This window comes from Acyrthosiphon pisum, chromosome A3 (assembly GCF_005508785.2).
Source record: "Acyrthosiphon pisum isolate AL4f chromosome A3, pea_aphid_22Mar2018_4r6ur, whole genome shotgun sequence".
Taxonomy (NCBI): Eukaryota; Metazoa; Arthropoda; class Insecta; order Hemiptera; family Aphididae; genus Acyrthosiphon; species Acyrthosiphon pisum.
Window position 1 is genome coordinate 34,353,414 of NC_042496.1, and position 12,538 is coordinate 34,365,951.

General features: G+C 32.5%; 1 protein-coding gene across 6 annotated transcripts in view; it reads left to right on the top strand.

Annotated features, from left to right (window-relative positions):
- The window catches only part of LOC100160019 (teneurin-m), a 199,013-nt gene that overhangs the window by 178,121 nt on the left and 8,354 nt on the right, over positions 1-12,538 (top strand). For 3 of the 6 annotated variants that reach the window (XM_029491332.1, XM_029491329.1, XM_029491330.1), the window contains exons 3-17: positions 1,730-1,951; positions 2,386-2,470; positions 3,780-3,982; positions 4,127-5,053; positions 6,106-6,383; positions 7,194-7,410; positions 7,800-7,994; positions 8,062-8,271; positions 8,439-8,774; positions 9,131-9,338; positions 10,010-10,036; positions 10,894-11,110; positions 11,189-11,365; positions 11,494-12,155; positions 12,242-12,477. In XM_029491332.1, the coding sequence (XP_029347192.1) occupies positions 1,792-1,951; positions 2,386-2,470; positions 3,780-3,982; positions 4,127-5,053; positions 6,106-6,383; positions 7,194-7,410; positions 7,800-7,994; positions 8,062-8,271; positions 8,439-8,774; positions 9,131-9,338; positions 10,010-10,036; positions 10,894-11,110; positions 11,189-11,365; positions 11,494-12,155; positions 12,242-12,477 (4,138 nt within the window). In that variant the 5' untranslated portion in view covers positions 1,730-1,791. The remainder of the gene's footprint in view (positions 1-1,729; positions 1,952-2,385; positions 2,471-3,779; positions 3,983-4,126; positions 5,054-6,105; positions 6,384-7,193; positions 7,411-7,799; positions 7,995-8,061; positions 8,272-8,438; positions 8,775-9,130; positions 9,339-10,009; positions 10,037-10,893; positions 11,111-11,188; positions 11,366-11,493; positions 12,156-12,241; positions 12,478-12,538) is intronic. The other 3 variants (XM_008190409.3, XM_029491331.1, XM_029491333.1) reach the window with 3 other exon arrangements.

Sequence of the window (12,538 nt, forward strand, 5' to 3'; positions counted from 1 at the left end):
GTATGACAAAAGAAGGCGAAAACTTTTTTAATTCGTTTGAATTCGTCAGTTGAAAATTGAAGACAAAAAATTGGATATGACAAACTTGTAATCTTATTTTATACCTACTGAAATAAATTGTATATATACATTTTACCATGAAAGTTATAAGTTATTTCAAATATGGATAATTACATGTATTGAAAATCTAAAGAATATGTAAAACAACTTTAAAAATATATCGTCATATTGTATTTGACTTGGAAATCGATAATGTGCTTCTATTAAAAATGTCTACATTGGGCTCTTTTTATTATTAATGGTTAAAATAAAAAACATATTTATCGGAAAATAGAAAATTGAAAATCAGAAATTTAATTTTGTCGTGACTAGCTCTTTATGAAAAACTTTTCAGTGATTGGTATAGGTCTTATAATATTTTGGTTAATTGTAATTTACCCCTTTAATGACTATAGTATAATATATTCTAGGGGGTTCAAAAAACGTAAAAAGTTTGTTCCGTAAAAACTTAACGTTCGTATCTAATAAGTTGCACTAAAAGCAAACTTCAGAAATTTAGCTATAGACGGTTTCCTATAATTATTGATCAAAGCAGCGTCATATTTACAATACAGTACATAATGTTTGTCGTCCCTTTTTCTTCTTTCTTTTCGGCACTGAGTATTGTTATTGTTTTTATCACCCTTCTGCGTTAAATAAAAACTGTATTTTATTAGCAAACTCCAATTTATTTATTTTTTTTTTAAATCCGATTGTTTAAGCCACCCCACATTTATCGTATACATTATTGTAGGAAAACTTCCCCGTCCTGTTCGAAACGATAATCTAAATGTGTTTCTGTGCATGTGACTCACACGTCACCGAGCTCCTCTCTTTCTCTCGATTTCTATTTGACGGATCACTTAATACCGCGTTCGTTCCTTCCTCATGTACATAATATATTATATATAGTAATCTTGTATATTATTCCAGCAAGGTCCTAATCTGATACGACACGCCGAGACGATGCGACGCCCACCACCCCTCATATAATACATATTATAGCGTACTATTTAATACTGCCCGGGATAATGTCCCTTATTCCGATTACAGACTTCACTCTTGTCGTCTTCGTCCCCACGGTTTTAATCCTGCCGCGAGCTCACGGTATTACGACCAGAATCAATTGCTATTTCATGAGAGACTGAGGGGTGGTGGTTGAAGGTGTCAAACGGGATTCGACTACACGCTGATCGGCGGAAAGTTATCTCTAGGTTTTCTTCCGCTCCCATTGTTCCATTTTTCCTATAGTTCTAACTCAGTTTCGTTGAATTGTGCATATAATTTATAAATGTCTAATATTTTTTTATATTTTAATTTTAATGTTGTGCATGTATTTATCCACACAAATACCAAATTTCCACAAAAAAAAACATCTATTATTTTATTATTTTATTAAATTTTATAAAAATTCTAAACCTTAGTATAATAATTTATCCATGACAAATACAGCGTTATTGAAATTTCAATTATATATAGTGTTCATATAAAAAAAAAAATGATACTGTATAAATTACAGTTTAACATTTAAATGATATATACCTAATATCTATTGTTTACCTATCTCTAAATACATGGATTGAATTCGTTGGTTATAATATTCGTAGGAAATATAGATACCGATAATATTACTAGTTTTTTAATAAAATAAACGTAACATTGATTTTAATTTTGTGTATTTTATTTACAGGTTGTCTACTAAACGATTCTTTGAGAAATCCACCAGATGTGCCACCGAGAAATCCCGGCACGATGAGTAGGTTGAACGGTCGGCTGAAGGGTTCCGGACAGGGATCCAATGCCGGCACGATGGTACATCTTGCAGGAGACCATCAACACCCGATGGACTTAGACTTTGAACCATCCAATTGTGTCATAAGAACTGCTTCCGGGTCCGTTTACATACAGCCGGGTATGGATCACAGTAATAATAAATAATACGACTTTCCTTCATCTTTATTTCTGTTCCACTTAACTGAAAATATTTAACGATATCCTCTGAAATAAAATGAAAAAGAAACGCCATTAGCAAACAATGACATAAAAGACGGTTTTGAGAAAAGTTGGAGGGCTCTCAATTATTATTCCGAACACTGTCGTCGTCGGAAAGAACGCCGAGCCGTTAATAATGCATCTAGAAATTCTCCTTTTAAAAATCATACAGTTGAGTTAACACTTTCTTAAGTGGAAGGGGAGGGACAGTGATTTTGAACTGATTATAATATTATATAGTCTTGAAAAAAAAAAACATAGTGCAATATTAAATTTGAGTCCTTTTTTAAGTAAACCGTATTACCGTAGAATATTTTTATAATGAATATAATTTATACTTTTATGTTATTACAGACATGACGAAAAGTGTGTTGGACTACAAGAATACGTCATCATGCAGTAGTCCTTCTAAGACTGATATTCATAAATCATCGGAAAGGTTTGTTCAAAATATTCAATAACTGGTGGTGAAACGAAACATTATGTTATTAACGTTATGAGTTAAGCTGGAAAAGTTGACTTATGGCTATATTTATTATTTATTATTATTTATAATCATTTTTTTTTTTTTGATATCTTGATCATGATTGATATACTCGGTTTTTACCTATACGTAAACACGTGTCGGAAACAAGACTCGGGTGTCCTAGCGTCATACTTTTTGTTTTGTTTCGGAGAGAGGGTTCAAAAACATAAATCAGTCATAATGAAAGGAGCCATTACGTATGGTATTGTTGGAATTACTTAATGGGGTTCGTTCTGGGAACCGTTTTGAAAAACGAATTCTAACTAGCAAATGGAAACGCCCGCCAATTGCTATTAAAAACAGAGAGGGTTCTGCTGACCACATGATTTCGCCCCTCATCATTTCTGTAAAATGATATTATTATGATAGAAATCTTTCTGATATACATACATGTAACTTATCGGCATTTCTGTTGAGTATGTCATCATTGAATTATGATACCACTGGTCACTGAGTAAAACTTCTATCATAGTTATTATTATTTTATCTACTATAGGTTTCGTTTTATCATCAAAATAATATAATATATAATAATCAATATAATACTACAATAAGATTAACTGTATTAACATTAGTTTATTTTTCTACTGCAACCAAATAAAAATTTGTTGAGTCATATCAATGATACGAGTGGTGTATTTTTTATTTTGAATAATTTTGTATAATATTTTTATTGTAACACTAAGATTAAATTTAAAAAAAAATGATAACAAGTCAGTAAATATAATGATTTATTGCACCAATGCAAAAAAAAAAAAAAAACCGCGATTAAAAATGATTAAAAATGTTGAAACAAATCATGAAAAATATTTTTTTATTACAATTTATAGTATGTACATTGTACACATATTATGCAATGTCAAACGGAGCTTTTGAAAATTCAAAAATAAATAAATTATATCCCATTCAATATCGTTTATGTTTTATACAAGTAAAACACCATTTTATTTTATATTATAGGAATTTTTAGTTATGTTAGTGATGTTCAAAATAACACTTATCAAATCGATTTATTTGTATTATTATTATTCATATAAATATTTACGTATTAGAACATTTAGAACATTTTAACAAAATCAATACATAATAAATCCTATTGTCCTACAAATAAATATTTTAAATAAGTTATAATATAATACATCACGAACTCAAATCGTATTTTTTTCTGTTCATCTAAGAATTATTATAGTATTTGATTGAAATACATGACGTGTGATTACAGGTGCTCTTTAGGTTACGGTGTAGGCATGCCGGTACTACCAGTCAGGAATAACCTGAGACGACCAACGTCTTCTCATCATTTTTCATCCGCGTCCCGGTTCCAGTTCCAAAAAGGTTTCGCTTCCCGGTGTTCATGGAAGTGCACGTCAATAGTGTTAATAATTGTGTGCTTGTTGATGGCTGTTGCATTAACTTATATCACGTGTAAGTTTTCAGAATACGTTTATTCGTACTGTATTGAATATTAATAAAATAAATAATACACTTACGTGTAATAATCTATAGGTATAACTAAAACAGGAAAAAAATTACAGTAATACAAAATATGTTTATTCGTTTGATTTGCAGCATCAAACCTTTTGCGGTTATCGTACCAAGGTCCAGCATCGTGTTCGGTGCTGGTTGATGAGAATGGTGGAAACGGTGACTCACTGGCCATGCCGAAATCGCTGAACCACACGAAAACTTCGGAAAACACAGGTAGGTGGCGTCCACGAGACCTAGAATCCCGCGCACGTAGTAAACGTAGTTTGGAACGACAACGTCAAAATCACCGACCACTGGACTTGCTTGACGGCGGTGATGGTGACGTTGGAGCTAACGGTGATGGTACGGTAGTTGAGCATGATAACCCGGTAGAAGATAGTTTATCCTCTAGCACGCTTTACGCACGTACTAACAGAGCTTTGCCCCGACAAATGGACGACGCCATGATGGTGGTGAAGTCTTCGTCGTCCAAACGGCTACCTCCGACCCGTAAACATCGGAAACGGCAGGCTTCTGACATGATTGTGTACCGGAAGGATTCCGATGACGATGACGACGGCAATATCATGGCTGGAAGCGTGGATATCGTGCCGTTGGATTCCGAACACCGCATTCGGGTAAATCTGACGATAGCATCTGACGATGACTCGGCTGGAAGTCCGATGTACGCCTTGTCCCTGTCGTTGCCCAGAGCCGATCAGGTTGAACCTGTAAGAGTCCCTGCTGCCGTCGCGAATCCGCCGAACTCTGTGCCGCCATTGCTACCATCGCCCGGCGCAGAGTGCGATTGTTTCTGTCCGTGTCTCGGTCAAGACGACGATGATGACGACGACGGAGATAGGATGGTCACGGCTAATATCGTATCGACAATTCCTTCGACATTCTCACCGATCGGTAACACGACGACCGATACGATTTGGACTACAGAGTATTCCACAACCGAATCTCCCGAACCGACTGTGGACGTAGTTTCATGTCCTCCTCCCGTTCTGCTGTTTTGTGACACAGGTAAGTCGCCACTATCTCATGTATACCTTAGAACGTGATGAAAATGAAGGCGACAACCACCAACAACTTTATAAGCTGGCCCGTAGAAGTAACTTTATATCGTTTGAACTTTTCAAGTTTAGACACCTGTTTTTAACACCAATTTTTTTTCCTTAATAATATAATTATTTTATTAGTGCTTGGTGATTGAAACTATTGTATATTTTATATGCGTTGTTTTGAATTCAGTAGTTGGTTTTGGTAATGGTGCTTAGATCTTATTTCACTTTTTAGTAGTTTAGATGATTTCATTTAGTATTAATATAATTGATTATTCTTATTATTGTATTACGTACTTTGCTAACATAATTAATCATTATATATGTTTCGTGCAAATACAAAAACTGTAATTTATATAGTGTATTAGGTGTTGTATTAATATTTTTTTGAGTTTAATAACAACGTGAATATACTTAATATTTGCACACGAAATTTTAATAGTCCACATCATATAATTTACAAACAAATCAACTTGCAATTTAAAATAACTTTAATGAATTGTATACATAAACGTATTACATTACTCAATCAACAAATAATTTAAATGAATAATCAAATTATATTTTCAATAAGTATTTGATAATTTGTGTAAATTGAATGCGATATAGCAGGTTTCAATAATTTCCAGAAGGAAATTCAATTAAAATTAAACGCACGTAGTTATACTGGTAGGCAATTTATTGATATTGCAATGTGCTACAAAATTACCTTGTTAACTTGGTCATTGGTCAATATTATAAAAAAATATTTCTCATATTGTTTATTTATTTATTCATAAACCCTTTGGTACAAGAACATAAAATGGTATTTAATGTACATACATGTGTATATGATTTAATTACGTTTTCCATTTGATGAAAAAAAATGAAATACAAAACGCCATTTGTTTGTCCGCAGTTTTATAAATTTGAGCTCATATTTTAAATGTATTGACACGGCGGTAGCACATTGCAATGTTTAATGTGAATAATCATTAGTGGATTTTTACTTATTATTTCGTTTGATGTATGTAGGGTCAAAGTTATTCCCAGTCAGGACGGCACCACCCGACGGTACTACTTTTGCGCAGATAACATTAGGCGATAAAATTGACGGAGAAATACCGGCATTCGGCTACTGGAATGTCCAGTTTTATCATTCACGGGCTGCCTACGTACGGTTCAACTATGACTTTCCAAGAGGCGCCAGCATTGCCGTGTACGGGCGAAGGAACGCACTACCTACGCACACCCAGTACGAGATATTGGAGCTGCTCAATGGTTTTCAATCTCGACAGACCCGGTCCGCACACGTGAGTTTTTCAAACACTTTAATTCTTTTGTCCATCTGTCAGTTTTCCAATTTAATAACACATACGCTATTCTAGTAGCTTAAATAGTATTGTTGTATTGAAAATTTCCAATATAAAAAAAAAAAAATTGCAATTCAAAACTAATTAGGTAACTAATCACAAATAATAACCCCCCCCCAAAAAAAAAAAAAAATGTTTTACTGAAATAAAGAAAATTAATATTGTAAAAATTTAATATAGGTAGGAGGTACCCTATTTCCTTATTTATCAATTAATTGAAATCAATAAAATTTTTATATTATCTTGCATTTTTAGTTAAGATTTCAATAACATCAATTGGCATGGTACCCAAATAGACTATTGAAATACAATTTTTGCATTTATTGCAAAATCTATTTTTTTAATGTTCAGTAGGCACCTATATATAATTTATTTTTTAAATACAAGTTTGAATAGTTTGTAGCCGTAGAGTGTAGGTACTAAAGTACTTGTACATCAAATATTGTCACGCTAAATTATTAATTGACAATGATTAGCGATTTCCATGATTATAAATAAACATAGCAATTGAATGCAACAAACTACTATTATTAACATTTGGTAATCGAGTTATATTAATTATAAAGTACATAATTAGATAAATACGTTAGTATAATTTAATTTGACCGTCATAATGTAATTGGAAATAACATCAAATTGTTATCGTATTGTTTTGAGAATCCAACCATGATTTCTGTTTATTGTACTTTAGTATAATATTATTTTACTAAATACATGTTTAAATATAAATAATGTATCTTAATCTTACAGCCAATCATCAAAAAGGAAGTTACTCATTATCTGGAACCCGGTCACTGGTTTGTATCGATGTATAATGACGATGGAGATTTAACTACGTTGACGTTCTCAGCATCAGTATCGCAAGACATGACGTTGAGCTGTCCTAATGGATGTAGTGGTAAAGGGGAATGCATGGTAGGCCATTGTCAGTGCAACCCTGGATTTAGCGGAGACGACTGCAGTGACAGTAAGTAGCCTAACACTATATTTTGAATTTTATGATTTTTTTTTCTACAGGTGTTTCTGAAATTCAATCTCTTCGGCCAATTTTGGAATTATTCACGTTTTTTTTTTTTTTTTACTAACAATTTTTTTAAACATTTATGTTTCATAATATTTTATTGCTTTATCATTATTATTTTTTCACTATGCATCATATTATTATTTTAAAACAATTGATGTTCGTCTAAAGAATGATGGTTATTTCTGGTACCATAATATGTTACTAATGTTATTTTAATTTTAAACGCATAATATTTGAGGTGTGCTTTAATAGCATGTTATCGTTTGTATTCAATGTATAACTAGTTGTTTGCGATAAACGATTAAATAGTAATTTTATTATTTTCATTAAAGGCGTTTGTCCAGTATTATGCAGCCAAAGAGGCGAGTACATCAATGGTGAATGCCAGTGCAACCCTGGATGGAAAGGCAAAGAGTGTAATCTGAGACACGATGAATGTGAAGTGCCCGATTGCAATGGTCATGGTTATTGCACGAATGGTAAATGTATTTGTGCACTTGGATTCAAAGGGAAATTTTGTTCGGAAGGTAAATTTTTGAAAAAACGATAAATTCAAAGCATAGTAATTAATAACATTTTTATTGAATTATGTAGTGGACTGCCCAAATCCAAATTGTAGTGGCCACGGGGTTTGTGTTGAGGGAACTTGTATTTGCAAAAAAGGTTGGAAGGGCGTGAACTGTGATGAAATGGATAAAGACGCCCTACAATGTCTGCCCGATTGCTCGGGACACGGGACGTTCGATTTAGAAGCACAGACATGTCAATGTGAACCCATGTGGTCTGGTGAAGATTGTTCTAAAGGTAAAATATATTTCTCACGTTATTTCTTCAAAATTAATTAAGTTCATACACAAATAAGCATACAAAAATGTATTTTAAATAATTTTAAAGTCATGGGTTATTTATTAATACGTTATTTGTCAGATGTTCATTACAAGTTTTAATATGGATAATATATTATTTTGTAGAATTGTGTGACCTGGACTGTGGTACACATGGACATTGTGTAGGTGATACTTGTGCCTGTCATTCTGGTTGGTCTGGTCAGTATTGCAATTTAAAACTATGTGATAACCGATGCAATGAGCACGGACAATGCAAAAATGGCACTTGTTTGTGCGTCACTGGTTGGAATGGCAAACATTGTACACTCGAAGGATGTCCAAATAGTTGTTCTGGACACGGACAGTGTCGGGTAAACAGCGACAACGTGTGGCAATGTAAATGTTCTGACGGATGGGATGGTTTGGATTGTAATACTCAATTAGAACGAGACTGTAACGATAATATCGATAATGACAAAGGTAATTATAACTAAAATTTAGCAGTAATAGTGTAAAACGTTAAAATCTATCGAAAATATCTGTAATATATGCACAAAATATAATTAGTCTTACAACATTTATAGCCTGAGCTAGGCATAGGCTTACACGATTGGGGTCTTCTGTAGATTTAACCATCTCGGAAGTTTCTAGAACACCCCCGCAAAAAAAAAATGTAAAATAATTGAACTATAATTTTATGTACACCCTCTGACTAATATTAATCAGGGTGTGGGCAACTTCGGATAATGTGAATTTTCAAGTAAATGTTCTAAGGATTATTTATGTGCGAAATATAGTTAGAAATATAATTAGACAATAATATTGTGTTTGTTCAGATGGTCTTATGGACTGCGAAGATCCGGAATGTTGTTTAAACCATTTGTGCCGCAGTAGTCAGCACTGCGTGTCATCGCCAAAGCCCATTGACATACTCTTACGTAAACAACCTCCGGCAATAACTGCATCGTTTTTCGAACGAACAAAATTTTTAATCGAAGAAGGCAGTCTACAAAATTATGTTAGACCTGATACATTCAATGAAAGGTAATTTTTAAGCATATAATTATTATTTTTTTATTTTGTAACGACTGAATAAAACTCATAATTTGTTGTACTCGGGGAACAAATAGGACTAGTAAATTACTAGAAATTCCGTAGTTCTCTGAAAATGTTATAATATGACATTATTGAGAGAATATCGGAATGCCAGAAAATGATAAACACATATCGATGTATTATATAATTTGAAATTCTTAAGTGACTGTGTTTATTGTGTATGGTGTTACCTTCAATGTTTTCTGTCTTGAATCTTTCTATTGAAACTGCGTTGTGCCCATGTGAAAATATCCTTTCCTCAATGTTCCAGTCTCTATTGATTAAATGTCAATAGCATCACTTCTCAGCATATGCATATAAACGATATCCGATAAAAGAAAATTTATAAATTTAATCTATTATTGTATCTTTTTTTTTTTGATATTTAAATTGTACCTACCGATATGCAAATGTTGAAAGGTAGTGCTTGCATTTAACATTACAATTAACGACTACCAAGCAGCTTAATGTGTACCTATGCTTAATGTGTACTAATAGGGATTCATATTTTTTATTAACAATTGCGAAAAAAAAACCTATCAAATAAAAATATCTATATACCTTTTTTTATTACTAAACTAAAGCCTAACGCTTTCTTTCGAATATTATCTTGTTTCCAGCATTTTCTGGAGTCACTTCAACACGAGGTAAGAAATGGCCATAGTTTGCCCAGAATGGATTTTGTTTTTGTATTATTTTTGAAGGGAAATATAACTCCTTTTATTTATTTACGGGTGTTTTTATATTCTCTTTCGTCTTCTCCTATATATTTCGCTTAGCAAAAATTAGTATTTCTCACACAAATCATATTTATTACCAAATAAAAAAATTAAATTCAAAAATATATAAAATAAAATTCACATTAATATTTTCGAATGAATAAATACTTTTAGTGCCTATTAATTACAAAATATTGATAGGCCTTTCATCAATACTACACGATGCGTTTAATTAAATATATTTCACAATTTGATTAGGCATAAAATGAGCTTTTGCTTGCATGACCTATACGCTTTTATCCAAAAAAAACCCCTTTGTATTGTGTACTCGTCAAAGCTTTATTCTTCATTTGTAGTTGTACATGTTTGTGTTGTTTTAATAAATTGTGACGTTTTGTGTTTGGTTCCATTAACTGGAAATAATTAGATACGTAACACAAATTCTATCACTTGATGCTTTGTCGTATGATTTATATAATCATTCAAGTGAAATACATTTTGACTTTGTAATTTTGTATAATCAAATTTAAAAATATATACACTCTATGGGGGAGAAATACATAAAATAAAATAATTAAATTAAAATTGTTTTTCAGTTTAAAAATAAAATGTGACGTAATAATATCCCTGAATAATTTTCTTTTACTTAGTTGGATATTGTTTTTTATTATTATTGTTTTAACATTTTTATGCATAGCACGTTAAATACAGTAAATTAGATTTTTTGATTTTTAATTCAAACTCAAAAAAACGTTAAAATTAAACAAAATATTTATTTTATCTAGCCGATCGGCTGTTATTCGTGGTCGAGTTGTTACGTCAACTGGAATGGGATTAATGGGTGTTCGGGTTAGCACGAACATTGCACCCGAAGGATTCACATTAACTCGTGAAGATGGTTGGTTTGATTTATTGGTAAATGGAGGAGGAGCTGTAACTTTGCAGTTTGGTAGAAGTCCGTTTAAAGCACAGACTCAAATTGTAAACGTTCCTTGGAATGAGGTAATGTTTATTTGGGTGATTAGATATTTAAAATTATATAATTAATCTAACTTTTGCATTTAAATTTTACATCGGTAGATCGTTATTATTGAGACAATAGTGATGTCACTGACGGAAGATAAAGGTATTCAGCTTAGCGGACAAGCTTGCAAAGCACACGATTATGACCTTATGAAACCCGTTGTATTAGCATCCTGGAAACACGGTTTTCAAGGATCTTGGTCTGATAAGAGTGCGGTTTTAGCTGAATCTCAGGTTAATAGTTAAATTTATAATTGATATATTAATAGTTTGTTCTTTTCAAATTTTATATTTAATAAGCGTACTGTTACGTATTAATATTTGTATTACTTTTTAATATATAATTATATTATTCAAATTAGGTTGTACAAGAAAGCTTCCAAATTCCGGGAACAGGGTTAAACTTGGTTTATCATAGCTCCAGATCAGCTGGATATTTGTCTACAATACAATTACAACTCACACCCGAGACAATTCCATCAACTTTGAAATTGATTCACTTACGAATAACTATAGAAGGAATACTTTTTGAAAAAACATTCGAGGCTGATCCTGTTATAAAATATACGTACGCTTGGAACAGACTTAACGTTTATCGTCAAAACGTATATGGAGTCACAACAGCTTTGGTTAAGGTCGGATATGAATATACCGACTGTCGGAATATTGTTTGGGACGTTCAGACAACCAAACTGAGTGGAAATGATATGAGCATATCAGAAGTAGGATCTTGGAATCTAGATATTCATCATCGGTACAATTTTCACGAAGGCATACTGCAAAAGGGCGATGGATCGAATATTTATTTGAAACAAAAGCCTAGGATTATTTTGACTACTATGGGTGATGGACATCAAAGGCCATTAGATTGTATAGACTGTGATGGCGATAATGGCTTAAAACAGAGACTTTTGGCTCCAGTCGCATTAGCTTCTGCCCCAGATGGCTCTATATATGTTGGTGATTTTAATCTGATTCGACGTATTATGACAGACGGCACAGTTAAAACCGTTGTCAGATTAAAGTAAGGATATCATTTAATTTCAATTATAGTTGTAATTTGTATTACCTATAACGAAATAATAATTACATATTAAATTTATTTTATAGTGTTACGAGGGTGTCATATCGGTATCATATCGCCGTTAGTCCTTTAGATGGATCATTGTTTATTTCTGATCCAGAGAGCCATCAAATTCTAAAAGTAAAGAACCCAAATAACTTTTCCGATCCAGATCATAACTGGGAACCAGCAGTTGGATCGGGCGAACGTTGTCTACCGGGAGATGAAGCGCATTGTGGAGATGGTGCATTAGCTAGAGATGCGAAATTAGCATACCCCAAAGGTACACTATAATCAATGAATAATTTTCATATCAAATGTATTATACCATGTATTATTATTTT